The following is a 15,537-nucleotide window of genomic DNA, read 5'->3' on the forward strand; positions in this document are numbered from 1 at the left end:
GTTTCTCTTTTCCCTGAAATATCCTGTCTCAGCCTGTTTTCTTCTCTCTCCCTCCCTCTCCTCCTCTGTCTTTCATCTTCTCCTTTTCTCTCTCTGTCCTTCTGTTTAACTGAAATTCTCACCCTCTTTTGCTCTCTTTCTCACCATTTCACTCCCTTTCCCACTCCCTCTCTCTCTCGCTACCCCTCTATCTCTCCCTCTCCTCTTCCATCTCTCTCTCTCCTCTCTCTCTCTCTTTCTCCCTCTCCCTGTCTCTCCCTCCCTCTCTCTCTCCATCTCTTTCCTCTCATCCTATTCTCTCTCTCTATCTCTTCCTCCCTCTCTCTCCATCTCTGTCTTTCCTCTCATCGTATTCTCTCTCTATCTCTTCCACTCTCTCTCTCTCTCTCCATCTCTGTCATTCTTCTCACCCTTCTCATCTCTCTCTCTCTCTCCTTCCTGCGTGTCAGACGGAGCCGATGGATGGGGGGAAGCGCTGGAAGAATGAGAAGGAGGAGAAGGCCCCAGCCTCTGCCTTCAGCAGCCCCAGCAGAGCTGTCAACCTGCTGGACACGGTGAGCTGAGGGCCCTGCCTGCACCACCACCACCACCACAAACCACCACCACAGACCCAACACCCACACACATGCCGACACTGTTACAACATCACTGTCCCTTTACTGGGACACGTCAATTCAACACCCAATCATCATCACATACGCTGACCGACGCTGTTAGAACATCACTGGAACAAATCAAACTGATGATGTTAAAATATCGCTGGAACAAGTCAATTCAACACCCAAACATCATATACACTGATGCTGTTACGTAAAATATCTCTGGAACAAGTCAATTCAACACACAAACATCATATACACTGACGCTGTTATGTAAAACATCACTGTGCACTCTCCAGTGAATTTATTGCTTCCTATTATCCCATAAGCCAGCCTGATACCATGCTCAAAGTGGGAACTTTGAAGTGAAACACTGATAGGGCAGTTGTTGAAGGTAAACGGATTTAAATTTGGAGGTGAATCTCTCAACACAATCCTCCGCATTCAGCAGCTCCATCAAAGCTGGCAACCCACCAGACAGACACCATGCACGGAGGGTTCAGGCTACAGTTGTGAAACGTTGATAGGACAACTCTGCCCACCGAAAAAAATCTGTTCCGTTTTTTTATTACATTCCAAAATTAGGTGCAGTAAAGGTTTTTTTTCCCCTCCTCAGCACATAACTGTTATCGTAATGGTATAAGATAATTTTTTGAAAGATGTTTCTTATTTCTGAAACACTCTCTTCATCATTGCTGTTGCTCAGTCGTGCTTGTTATTTTCAGCTAACCGCAAAAGAACGGTTGCTGCTAACTTATTACCGCCATAGCAGCTGTTAGAAGAGGGATTTTGTGCGAGTGCAAAACACCCAAGAGTGGAGAGAGAGAGAGAGAGAGAGATAGAGATAGAGAGAGAGATAGAGATAGAGAGAGAGAGAGAGATAGAGAGAGAGAGAGAGAGAGGGGTATGGGAATGTGAATTGGACTCAAGTTGGCTGCAGCAGGAATGAATTGCATGAAGCGAAGAGGAGGAGTGTGAAAAATTGATTGAGAAATATCTAGGCACAGTGGAGCAACAGGCCTGGGGTGGGTACGGAGGTTGGGGAGGCTGGGCTTGAGGGAGGGGATGGGCTAGATTGGATGAGACCGGGTTCTGGATTAATGTTCCTCTTTATGCTTCTTGTTTGTCCTCCTAATTGTGTTTATTTGTTTCTAGGCTAATTTTATGCTCATTTTGAGAACACAGTAATTTAATGAAATGGTGATTTGAAAAGTGAGCTGCAGCACATAGCCATCGGTGTTGCATATGACCGCATGTGACTGGGTTGTGTTATTGTGTTAGTCATGACTGATGACTGTGTGTGTGTGTGTGTGTGTGTGTGTGTGTGTGTGTGTGTGTGTGTGTGTGTGTGTGTGTGTGTGTGTGTGTGTGTGTGTGTGTGTGTGTGTGTGTGTGTGTGTGTGTGTGTGTGTGTGTGTGTGTGTGTGTGTGTGTGTGTGTGTTGCAGGCTGTGCCCATCACACGTAAGCTGACCTCTCGAGAGCAGCGCGACTGCGAGGTCATCCAGAGGCTCATCAAGTGTTACTTCCTCATCGTCCGCAAGAACATCCAGGACAGGTCAGTGCTAATGGCTCTGGCACAGTCACGCTGGAGATGCCACAACTCTACACATGACCTCACACATCAGCTGACCATTAACAAGGTCCAGAGTCACTACTGAGAGAAACACATTAGCCACCATTCTATGACATTTCTTTATTAGTTAGCAAGCCCACAGCATGCCAAAGTAAAGCAAATCAAATATTATCCTAGCAACGGCCTATCAACCATCGTAATAACCCTAGCAACAACCTAGCAACCACCTCTATAATGTCAATGTAACAACCAGCATACTGTAGCAACCAACATCATTACCCTAGCAACACCCTAGCTATCATCCCAATGACCCTAGCAACGCTGTCAACCATCTTAATTACCCAATTTATGTGTTTTGGCTTATTCAATGTTGCGTTAATGCGGATAACTTTTGATCCATGTGCCCGATTTTCAAAAATTGAGGTACTGTTGTGATCCTTTTGGCGATCTGCACCTGATCACTCGGAAATGCAATTCTAGTTCATAATATTTTCCATTCATATTCTATTGTTTTATACTTATTCTATATTATTTTAGATATTTATGATTTAATCAATAATATAATATAATATAATTGTTTGTTGAGGACACAGATAGACCTTGTTCATTCTTGATGGAAGGCATTCATGATCCTCCATGTTGTACAGTTGTTGGCTGTTATGTCACATATGTGGTAATGGCAGGATAGCAGGTGGTGATCGCAAGAGGAGAAGGAAGCAGGAAGTCCCTGTATAAACCAAAACTGTGTTTGGAACCACAGTGTAAAGGTTAGAAATGAAAACATGTGCAAAGACTGAACTGTGCGGCACTGAATTGTGGAGTTAGACCATGAAACAGGGCATCATCATTTTCAGTTTTAGTGGTCTTAATTATGCGTTGATGATGCAATAATTTACCCATGTAGCACAACGTCTCCCTTTTAAGAGTTGAGTCAGTGGGTGGATAAACCCCAAAAAACAAAAAGTACCATGTACTCCTTCTGCCTTGAACACAGATACTATCACTAATTAGCTGATTAACCGCAGAAGAGTTGTGCTACTTACAGTAGGTTCAGCCTGTTTAGAGAATGGTTGGAGTTGCAGTCAGTAGGGTCCTCCCCCACACAGTTTGAGAGCAGAATATACCAGTCTCATGATGTTGAGCCCTAATTGTACATACTTTTTGATGTTTTATTCATTCTGAGCACTTAGTGACCTTTTCTGTGATGCGACTCTCAAAGCACATCTTTATTTTAGGATTGCACCAAATAGTCCGCTGACAAAAGCATCTCAACTGGGCACAATGACAATTTATTGACTGAGAGATGGCTTTTGGGAGACCTATGATAGCCCAAACAGCAAAACAACAAAAACATTTCAAAATAATAATACAATTTGAGCACTGGTGTCATTTAAGTGGAAGATAGTAAAAAAAATCAAATAAACCGACCCTCGACAGCTAACATTGAACAGAGCAAAACAAGTCACACAGAAATAACCATTCGCAGCCACTCTGTGGCCTGTTGCCGTGCGTGTGCGGGAGTAAGAGCGTGAGCAGACGAGCTGTAGACGGAGCTTTTCCATTTTTTACTTTTGGATCAGCGCCTGGCCAGTCGACGGTTGACATGGCAAAGGGCTGGGTGTCAAACAAGCCATCACTGCTGGCGGGCAAAGGTGGACTTCAGAGCTCGGAGCTCCCTGGCAGACAGTGCCCGCGGGCAATTATGGCATCAGCAGCTCCCCGAGAACAGACAATAACAAGCCAACACACACGCCTGACAGAGGCGCGAGAACACACGACGATACAAACATTTAGGACCCTCTCTCGCACAAACATAGTTATGTTCGCTCCCGCAACAGATCATTCAGAATGCTAACACGGAACGGCGAAAGCTTACTCCTGAATTTTTCAAGACATAAATAATTCAACACTGTCAATGTGGTTTGATCTTAAGCACAGTGATCATTGTGCTGACAGAACTGTGTAGTTACTGATACTGAGTATGTGCTTAAAGAGGCGCCTGGATGGTTGCCTGAAGATTTCACAACAAGAGTACATTATAGAACTATCATCCAACACACGCAGGAAAAAAGGTCACCGTAATGTTTTGACATTAGAGGCAGGTATCGCCTCGTACACCCGTGGTTATGGAGTACACGCTCAGTTCACCAAATCCTCCCCAAAAGTGCTGTCGTACGCACTCCTCTCGTTCCCCCTCGTCTTCATCACTCCTCTCATTCCCCCTCGTCTTCATCACTCCTCTCGTTCCCCTCGTCTTCATCACTCCTCTCGTTCCCCTCGTCTTCATCACTCCTCCTGACTCGGGCCACTTTCCGGTTGATAAGTTTCATTAATCTGCTTCATTAACATTCTCCGAGAGCACAGTGACTGAGGAGGAGTGATCTTTGTTTCTTCCCAGCCTGCTCTTGTGTCCTCACGGAGAGGGTGAGACCAGCACAGTGTTGCTAATAGCGCTAGCAATATCAGCACACCATGGGCAAGCAGACGGTGTTATTATACGTGTTAGACTCAGGGGGGGAATCCCAGAGGTAACTACTGGTTTGAGGACCATTGTCATTAGGGTGTCATACAGCTAATGTGATGTGTGTGTGTGTGTGTGTGTGTGTGTGTGCTCGCATGTGTGTGTGTGTGTGTGTGTGTGTAGCGTGCCAAAGACGGTCATGCACTTCCTGGTGAACCATGTGAAGGAGCGTCTGCAGAGCGAGCTGGTGGGCCAGCTGTACAAGCTGCCTCTGCTGCAGAACCTGCTCATTGAGTCTCAGGACACGGCACAGCAGAGGACCGAGGTGGCGCAGATGCTGGAGGTACACTTCTCTTTTTGATATGTGTGTGTGTGTCTGTGTGTGTGTGTGTGTGTCTCACATCTGTAAGTATGGGAGAGACAGAGAGAGGAAATGTCTGTCAATGTGAATTTCTAAAGTACTGTGTGTGCGTGTGTGTGTGTGTGTGTGTGTGTGTGTGTGTGTGTGTGTGTGTGTGTGTTTAGGGATTTACTGTAGCTCTCACATCTGTAAGGGTATGAGAGAGAGAGAAACTGTCTGTTGCTGAATTTCTGAAGTACTTTGTGTACTTCAGAAAAGTGAAGACAAATGTGTGTGTGTGTGTGTGTGTGTGTGTGTGTGTGTGTGTGTGTGTGTGTGTGTGTGTGTGTGTGTGTGTGTGTGTGTGTGTGTGTGTGTGTGTGTGTGTGTGTGTGTGTGTGTGTGTGTGTGTGTGTGTGTGTGTGTGTGTGTGTGTGTGTGAGAGAGAGAGTGGGAGTGAATCTATCTGTGTGTGTGTGTGTGTGTGTGTGTGTGTGTGTGAGAGACTAACTGTCTGTTTCGGCTGATGTGTCTCTGTATGTCAGGCTGTGATTACGCAAGTCTGTATGGCCATGAAAGTGGAGCTGAAATGCTTTCATTTCCGTGTAGCCGAGTGAATTAGCACTGCGTTGTCCTTGGATGTTCTGTACTGCTCACCGCTTGTTACGATGTCCTCTCTCCATTGTGCCAGCACTGAATAGACTTAACTGTGCGTTATGCAATCTTCCTTCTCACCTTCCTCCTCTCTTCTCTCCCTCTCCTTCTCTTTGTCATGTTTTCCGTTCTCTCAGGCCCTCCAGAAAGCCAGCAACATCATCTCAGAGATAAGAGAGACTCACCTGTGGTAGTCAAACAAACAGCCTGTCCTAGATGATGTGTTTACACATGCAGATGTGTGTGTGTGTGTGTGTGTGTGTGTGTGTGTGTGTGAGTGTGAGTGTGTGTGGGTACGGTGTGCATGTATATATTGGAACGCAGTCATCACTGGACATACAACAGCCTTCGTTGGACCAGCAGCTGCGCACATCTCACCATGGACCAGTGGTCAGTGAAATCAGGAGCCTTTGAAGTTTTCACTTTACTTTGAAAATGAACTTGGACTAGTACACAAACGCACACATTGACACACACACACACACACACACGCCCACACATACACACACACACACTCCAGTAAGCTGAAGCAATGAGTGGTCGGTTGGAAGGGTGGGGTGGGGTGGGGTGGGGTGGGGTGTGGTGGGGACCACAGAGGCATTGATAGAGCCGGCCAAGCCAAAGCCTCCCCGCTCTATCAGCGACTCAGCAACGCCTAAGTTCTAGACCAAGGGTGCATTTAATTCCTTCCACACAAATGGAAATGTTAACGTGAAAGTAATGACGAAAGACCGCAGAACACAAGGTAATGTCACGCTTGGCCGTCTCCGTCCGAGCCCCGGTATAACTCTCTCTGTCCACCGCCGTGAGATTCAGCACACTCAGCCAGCCGCAGCAGAACAAAAGTCTCGGAGAGTCCATTATCCGCGGACTGGATCAGCATTATTTCCTTTATGTAACAGTCCAGTCATTAGATTGCACTTGTAAATATAAGACCTAACGTCGTGTCAAATATATTGATAAAAGTTAGTAAGGAGTGTTCGAAAGTCCTGAAGTTCTCACTTCAGTTTTTTTTGTGGCCGTACGAGCGTGTGCGTGTGTGTATGTGTGTGTGTGCGACTGTGCGTGTCATTGATTAAATGTCTATTTATGGGAGACTGGTTAATAGAATATTGTATGCTGGGGGAGCGGTGTGCAGCTATTTTGGTCTGGGCGCATTTTCTGGATGAAGGGAGCGTAATGAGGATAGTCAGTCATCATTAGTGCATCTCAGTCGGGCCTCGGGGACCTAACAGAGTTCACGAAGGTGTATGTGTGTGTGTGGGGGGATGGATGGGGTGGGGGGGGGGGGGGGGGGGGATGGGTGTGTAGGTGTGTCGAGATGACCAAATGCGGCCAGAGGATCTGACAGCAAGGAGAGAAATGCCACGCGTGCATAGCTTAATTGGTCCGTGGGAACTGGGAAGGGCGCCAAAGAGACACAGTTCAGAACAGCCTACAGAAGAATTCACTGTACTGTACACGCGTCTGCTCGGTTTCGGATTGAAATGGGGGAAAAGTCTTCCTCCGACGAAGAGCCCATGTTTCGATGACTTTTAGCAACAGCATAGGGGTTGTAGTGATCTTAACAACGACGTTGTCTATGGAGGATGTGTGTGTAAACGGGTTTACGTCTTTAGTTAAAACGAGGTTGCGATCATGTTACAGAGCCGCTTCTCACTCTTCAAGTGTGAAGCGAAATGTTTAGTGTGAGTCATTCGCTGAGGGGTCTGGTTTGAGGTCCCTCGTAGCTGCCATAAATATATATATCTATCTATCTAAAAGACAAAGAGTTTTGTTTGTTTCCTTCTGCATGTGGTGTTAGTCTGTGTTTACGTGTGAGAGGGCAGAACTTGCTTTCAGTGGTTTTCGGTTACAGCTCCGCTTGTTTATCGTGAGGGCGCCCTCGCTGGAGGCTTTAAGGGGATTGGTAGTCTGGCGGGGAGTCTGGAAGTCTGGGCTGGAGTTCTCCGTCGAGCAGACCCCACAGACCTCGCAGAACAGACGCAGGTCACTCCCTCCTCTCAGGGTTGCCCTTCTGCTCTGACCCATCCGGTCTTTCTTTTGTGTGTGTGTGTGTGTGTGTGTGTGTGTGTGTGTGTGTGTGAGAGAAAGAAAGAAAGAAAGAGAGAGAGAGCCAGAGAAATCTTGGTTGTGCATGTTTAGTGGAGCGGTCCTATTTAAATCTCTCAATGTGAGGTTATAATGTTGCGCCTCAGCCTTGTCCATCATTCGTGATCCCCAAGTGGTTGTGTGGTTGTGTGGTTGTGTGTGTGTGTGTGTGTGTGTGTGTGTGTGTGTGTGTGTGTGTATGTGATGCTTGCCGACGCACTGGATCCAGGGAGGTGACTCTCGTCCCCCTTCTGTGACACACCATCCTGAATCATGCATATACTGCACTCTTCCCCCCCGCCCCAGAGCCTGTCCCAGGGAACGGGGTTTGTTGATGTGTGTGGTGCTGCTGCCGACACTGGTTGGTTTGTTTGTGAAAGGCTATGGGGAAATAAGACGATGAAAACAACAACAACAAGCGCTGCCTCGTGCAGAGGGCATAAAGAGGACAGTCTGCAAACAACATGGGACTTAAGTCTTTTTGAAATTGTGTGTGTGTGCATGCGTGTGCGTGCGTGCGTATATGTATGTGTGTGTGTGTGTGTGTGTGCGTGTGTCTATGCGTCTGTACCTGTGTGCTTGAGTGGAAGAGAGTATGAGTGGTGTGTTTTGTATTACTCTGAATGATATTTTACATATACAATTGCCTGAAAGTTCTTGCCTGCCAATATTTTTTTTTTCTCATTTGTTTGTCATACATGTCAGTGTCACGTCTGCTGTAGAGAGAAAATAAACAAGTCTAATGTGAACAGCATCTCTTGGTCTTCTTTGATTCCTGCCGCTTAAATGCATGGGAGCACCAATAAAGAACAAGCCCGTTCTTTTCAAGTCCCTGTGATGTTTGTCTTACTCATTTGAAGTCTCATCATGCAATTAATTCCCAATTATTTTTCACTAGACTAATGCCCATGTTGTCTTCTGTTGAGGTTTTTTCCCCCACTTTCTTTTCATGTTTCAGATAGTGGAACTAGAATGCTATGTTAAGAGTGTGCAGTGCTCACAATGGTTCACCTACCCATTGTATAAACCCAGTTGCACAATAACGGCTTGCAAGGACATTGTACAAAGGAACAGTGTGCTGAAAATCAGCCCATGGGCTTCAAACTCGCTCGCTTCAACTGCATACACAAGACATTCACTCTCATTTCTTACGCCAAACTCTTATTCTCAGTCAAAGCATATAGTATGATAACGCAACTCTTAAGGTGAATCACCAGTGGACAAATTTCTTGATCAGATTATCAGAAGCGCTGATAAGATTATGTCTTTTGCTTCCAAGCAAGACATGAAAGGAATCACCTTATGATGGTTCTTCAAAGAACACAGGTCCTTTGAGATAGAACCAGAGCCTTGACACTAATCACCTGTAAAGTACCTTAGCTATCAGAGGCTGGATCTGATAAAAACACCCAGTACTGAAAATGAGACGTCCAACTCTCTCTCCAACCTTTCCTCACCTCTCTTTTTTATCCTCCCTCTCTCTCTCTCTCTCACACACACACACACACAAACACTCTTTTTATCCACTCTCTCACACACACTTTTTTCATCCTCTCTCTCTCACACACACACACACACACACTCCCTTTTATTCTCTCTCTCTCACACACACACACATTTTTCCCATCCTCTCTCACACACACACTATTTATCCTCTCTCCCTCACACACACACACTTTTTTATCCTCTCTCTCTCTCCCTCTCCCACACACACACCCTCTCTCCTTTTCTACATTCTTCCTCCTCATTCTCTCTCTCGATCCCCTCTCACACACCCTTCTGTCACCTCTCTCCCTTTTTTGTCCCCTCTCTCTCTCACACACACACACTTTTCCTTTTTCTTCATTCTCTCTTTTTCTCTTTCACACACACACATGCCCTCTCTCCCCCCTCCTCACACCCCCCCACACACACACACATCTTACCTTTTTCTTCATTCTCTCTCTTTCTCTCCCTCACACACACACACATACCCTCTCTCTCCCCTCCTCACACACACACACAGCCTTTCCCTCTCTTTGTTCTTGGTCTCATTTCTCTCCCTCCCTCAGACGCTGACAGCATCCCCGCGCAGTATGCAGCGGCACGACTTCCCACGGCGCCGGCAATTAATCACACCTGACTCGCACGACATCAGCTACAGCAAAGCTGCTTCTGTGGAAATGTAATTACAGCTCGCAAAACAAATATGCAACCGAGCCGCCACGCATTATGATAAGCGCCGCCTTTGAAAAAGGGGGGGGTGGGGGGGGGAGACGAGGTGTGAAGCGCTTTGAACTTTTAAACGCGGGGTGATCAGACATGGGACACTCGTTGACTTGCGCCGATCGCCTTTAGATGACCAAGAAGTGGCTTATCCGCTCGAGCGGTGGGGGGTAATGCCTCCAGAGTCACCAGAGACAGGACAGTGCTGGTGCGATGGCTGGCTCTCTCTCTGTGTTGCTGGATTCCCCCACGAGTATTGAGAGGTCTGTGAAGTGCTTGAAGTTTGAGGACTTGAAGTTTAAGGACTTGGAAGTCAGTGAAGCACTGAAAAGTGCTTGAATTTTGTGTCAAATGCTGCATTCAACTGTAATGAGTTGTCAAGGGGCCTGTCTGCAGGCTGAGCTACAGTAGTTCCATTGCTCAGACCCAGTCACCAAGAGGCATTGATTTGCACAGGGTATGCTGTTATTTGTAAATTTCACTGTTGAGTGGAACACAAAGTAACACAGAAAAGTAATACACTTAACAGAACGAAGCTTAAGGGTGTTTGAAATGTGATGTAGCTGAAATTGATCGAACCTTGGAATTAACAGTAGGCCTACAAACCATTATTGCCAGTGTAAGAGAGAAATATGCTCGCTATTTTGGTACCCGACGGTGTACCTGAACGCAGCACAAAAAAGCACCAAATCCCCATTAAATGAATCCAGGAGGTGTTCTGCCATAGTGTGGTAATCTCTCCAGTGGATGTTTTCTTCTTTTTTTTCCCTTCACGAAGCCTCCACAGGATGCAGCAGCTCCCCGCAGAATTCCCTCGATGCTTACCAAGCGCTTTCCCAGCTGGAGAATGAGAGCTTCCAAGCTGCCTACTGTATGTCTCCCATGGGAGATCACCCTCTGTAGGGCACATCAAAGGTATAAAGTTCTCATGAGGAGAATTGCAAAAAGGGTTTCTGCTGCAACCCTGAGAGTCCGAAAAAGGGCTCTGGAGGCCGAGCTTGGACTTCAAACACAAGGCAGACAGGCAGGCCCCATCATCAGTGAGTGGCATTCTGGCTCGCTGGAGCCATGGAGTCCATCCAGATTTGTTAGTCTTTGGCCCCCTTTTCTGCTATTTGTACACTTTTTTCCACCCCTTAAAGAAGTATGAGGCCAGTCCCCTCAAACAAAGCAGGCACATTGATTTTAATCTGCTAATTGTAAGCTCCACGCCAACTCAAATCTGGCTTCAATAGGTCAAAGCCGGGCTTTTTCTTTCTACCGGCACAGAATCCAGAAACAGCCAGGAAGCAATCTCATTCAAATTGTCAGCCATTGTTAAGGACATCGACCTGAAACCAGCTGGTAGTGAAAGACAAGTAAATCAAACCTTAGAGAAGAGGAAATCAGGTCGGAGGAACTTTCTATCAGATGTTGCCTCGCAGGATTTGCTTTGCACACACTCCCCTTCCCCAGTTGGCACATAATTAAAGCCTCAGTTGCCACCGTCACAGGAACAAGAGTCTGTATGAGCGAGCCAGCACAAAATGGAAAGTTAGATAAGCTAATGTTTAATGGCCTGCTGTGCAGTAAGTACCATGACATGAATGGATGTCTTTTTAATGTTTCATATATTCACATTGTTTCATATTTCATGGTGGGATCTGATTGGGGTGCTGAGCTGTGTGGAGAGAGACATGCTGTATACACCCCCTCCTCCCCGGTTTTTGTTTGTTCACTGTGATTCAGCGCAGCGTATGAATAAACATATCAATTACTGTCCGATGGGAGTAGAGCATGAACAGCTGGGAAGCACTTCAGCTGGGCATGCGTTTGTCCCTCCTACCTCCCTGTCTATGGTCATTTCACCCTTCAGGCCTGTTTCCATCTTACTCATCTGCCAATATTCATTCCAGGTTTGAGTGGGGAATGAATGCTGATGGGTGTTTTTTCATCTGTTCATAGCCATGGACCAAACCTTCCCCCTTTGATACATCATACACAATCAGGGTGATGCTGGCATAGCAAAAGAAAAGACTTTTAAGCCACACTCCAAGTGGAAAATTACCCCAATTTCTCACCTACCGCACACGCGTTATCGAGGGCAGGGCTCTGTCAGTGGAGCGAAGATTTAGGTTGATTTCGGTGGATCTCGGTATATGGCGGGGGCGGGAGAAGAAGAGGGGGAGAGAGAGAAAAAAAAAACTCAGCATTTTCTTTGCCCTCCTCATCATCCTTTCATGTGGTGGGTACTTTTATCCTCGGCGTCTCCCAGACGTACCGGCTCACTCATGCAGCAGACACACTCTCTCAGCAGTCAGCCTTTTAGTGGCAGCCACAGTTTTTTTTCTCGGTCCCTTACAGCACAGCGTGTCAAACATTATTTTCGAGATCCAGTGGTTGTGAAGGCGCAGGCTTGCCGCTGTGCAGGGGAATGGGGCCTGAGCTCACATTATTTCATCATCAGGTTCGGTCGGGAGATATATAAAACAACTAAACAGAATTGACGGCCGACATTTGTAGCCATGTATTATGCTGTTTGTTCTCCGTTGTTAGCTTTCCATCTTGATGAAAGAGATGCGTAATTTAATTTACATACAGCTGAGATAGACTTCCTGTTTCCTGAAATGTAATCTGGTGAGTCCATTAAATAAGCATTAGACATTGATCACATCATTATAACTGTTAATAGCTTAGAGTTGGTCTTGGCAAAATGGCAAACCAAAAGCCTATGGATTGGTAATGGAGGATTGGCTCACACATTCATAGGCTACACCAACTGTAATTTCCTACGCTGAATGCCAATGTGACATCAATAAAATACAAAAGGGTTCCACAAATAAATATCCGACGCCATTTTGCCACTAAAAAGCTGTAGCTGTGACTACATTTCCACAGTCCTCTTGGCACATTAGTGTGTTTTGACATTTCCCATCTACAGCTGTTTGCTGTGCAGGTGGGCAGAGGTACAGTACACAATGCCAGCACAATGGCCTGCGTAGTGTATGCCAACTAACATAGGCCTACTGTGTGGGTTACAGGAGCCATTTAGCCACCTCCACTCTCTAGTATTTATAGCCTACCATTATAGCACCATATGAAGATTCTAATCAATTTACCGTTCATGAATCATGTGTGAGTTTATGTGATGAGAAACATAGATGCTCTCCTTTACTTTACAACATCACTGGATAATAGTATAATAAGAACTAGAGGCTAGTGGTTAAAAAAAATTCAATAATATGCCCCACAAACTGTCCTTTATAACACACATAATAAGTTATTCAGTGGCTGAAGGCTTAATTTGATTATTATTTATTGCCATTGAATGCTTTTTTATTAGTTTGGTCTTAAAAGGTCTTCTCTGTGTTGCTATAGAGAGTGGGACCTCAGTGGAGGGGGCAGAGACTGAGTGTATGTGACATCGACCCTTTCAACTCTCATAGATACTCAAAACCATACACCACAAACCTGGTCTAAATACCTTTTTTTTTACCAAATACTGCTTTTTTTATGTGTCTGGATGCTGCTACATGTGTTTGTGTATGCTGCTGAGTACACAAACACATGTAGCAGCACGTGTGTGTGTGTGTGTGTGTGTAATGCATTGTTTTTCTGTGTGTGTATTAAGTGTACTATGTGTGCGCTTCTGTGTGTGTCTGTGTGCTGAATGATTTGTATGTATGTGTCTGTATGCGCTGAATGCAGTGTGTGTGTGTGTGTGTGTGTGTGTGTAATGCATTGTTTTTCTGTGTGTGTATTAAGTGTACTATGTGTGCGCTTCTGTGTGTGTCTGTGTGCTGAATGATTTGTATGTATGTGTCTGTATGCGCTGAATGCAGTGTGTGTGTGTGTGTGTGTGTGTGTGTGTGTGTGTGTGTGTGTGTGTGTGTGTGTGTGTGTGTGTGTGTGTGTGTGTGTGTGTGTGTGTGTGTGTGTGTGTGTGTGTGTGTGTGGCGTCAGGGAGGGTGCGAAGCGGTCATGCGATCCTTGGCAAATTGGCCGTGTTTGACTTGAATATAGACAGTTCAATTATAGCCGGGGTATAGCAGTTAAATAAATCTTTTAAGCTGCACCATAGCTTAATAGATAACCTTCACCCTTCAAATCCCCACACTAATTCACCCTGGCATTGCCACTGAATATGTAAAGACCTGGTGAAGACATACACCTCTTCATCAGGCTGTTTCCCTTTAACCTACCAGAGACAAATACAAAATAATAGTGTGTGTATGTGTGTATGTGTGTGTGTGTGTGTGTGTGTCCGTGTGAGTGTCCGTGTACAGAAAAGATGAATTTGTGATGCAGAACCATTATGGCATGACAACATGAGCACACGTGTTCACATTTGTATTATTATCACCATAAATACGGCTGTTCTCTCCCTTTCAGTCTCAGTGGACTGTTCATCCCCCCCTATCTCTCTCATACACACACACACACACACACACACACACACACACACACACACACACACACACACACACACATAAACAATCTCTCTCTCTCTCTCACACACACACACACACACACACACACACACACACACACACACACACAAACAATCTCTCTCTCAGACACACACACACACACACCTCTCTTTCTCCCTTGCTTTGTCCCCCTATCTGTTTCCCTCTCCCTCTCTCTCTCTCTCTCTCTCTCTCTCTCTCTCTCTCTCTCTCTCTCTCTCTCTCTCTCTCTCGCTCTCTCACATACACACACACACGCTCACACAGCCTTCCAAGACTATACCATCCTCACATTGAAATAAGAAGGGGGGGAAGAAATCGAGCTACTTGTCAACCAAATCAGCAAACTGCTGTCTGTTTATCATTCATAAGCATACATACCCATCCCTATCTTCTGGAGAACCACCTATCCTCCAGCCTGGCGCTCTCAGCTTCCTCCCCCATCCTCCTGCACCCGTCCTGGGAGGCTAGGAGCTCCCTGGCCCCTTCCTCCCCCCTCTGGTTGTCGGCAGTTGGACCAGTCTGGATGGGAGTACGAACAAAGGCGTGAGGGAAGAGAGGAGAGTGGGGCAGAGCTGGGCGAAAGAGTGTGAGAACTCACACCAGCATCCATACATACACACACACACGCGTGCGCGCACGCACCCTCTTTCTCTCTCTCTCGCTCTCTCTCTGGCTGCCTCTGTCACCACGACAACCACACACAGATGACTCAGAGATGAGATAAAACGAAAAGAAAAAGGGAGGGAGGGACAAAAAGCATGGAATTACTTTAGAGAGGAAAAGTGAGGAGCAGAGGAGAGAAGGATGCAGAGGACACTCGTCACCATCAAAGTCTCCCGATAAAAAAAAAAAAAAGAGTGAACTGCTGGAAGTCTCAGTTGCTACGAATCACGAATATTAAGTGTTTACGTCTCATTTTCCTGAAGTATCTACACTTTAAGAAAACAACAAAGATGTGAGGAGGGAGAGAGTCTTGAAGAAGGTTCGCTATTTTCATATTCAGCACAAAAGGAGCCAGACGAGAAGCGAGGACCACTCATCACCCTATCAAGCAACTTCTCTGCACGCTGGTAAGACCACCTAATTCCATCCCACTTCCGCTTTCTTCATAAGCAACTTGTTTACTTATTTACCAATAAGAAAAAGCTATTTCATTCCGTA

General features: G+C 45.9%; 1 protein-coding gene across 1 annotated transcript in view; it reads left to right on the plus strand.

Moving 5' to 3' along the window:
- si:dkey-32e23.4 (dynamin-1-like protein) overlaps positions 1–6,153 on the plus strand; it is a 24,976-nt gene extending 18,823 nt beyond the window's left edge. The window contains exons 15-18 of the mRNA XM_062542584.1: positions 450–554; positions 2,047–2,156; positions 4,819–4,978; positions 5,767–6,153. Of these exons, the coding sequence (XP_062398568.1) occupies positions 450–554; positions 2,047–2,156; positions 4,819–4,978; positions 5,767–5,823 (432 nt within the window). The 3' untranslated portion in view covers positions 5,824–6,153. The remainder of the gene's footprint in view (positions 1–449; positions 555–2,046; positions 2,157–4,818; positions 4,979–5,766) is intronic.
- Positions 6,154–15,537: the final 9,384 nt, after the last annotated feature.

Source organism: Sardina pilchardus, chromosome 8 (genome assembly GCF_963854185.1).
Source record: "Sardina pilchardus chromosome 8, fSarPil1.1, whole genome shotgun sequence".
Lineage (NCBI taxonomy): Eukaryota > Metazoa > Chordata > Actinopteri > Clupeiformes > Clupeidae > Sardina > Sardina pilchardus.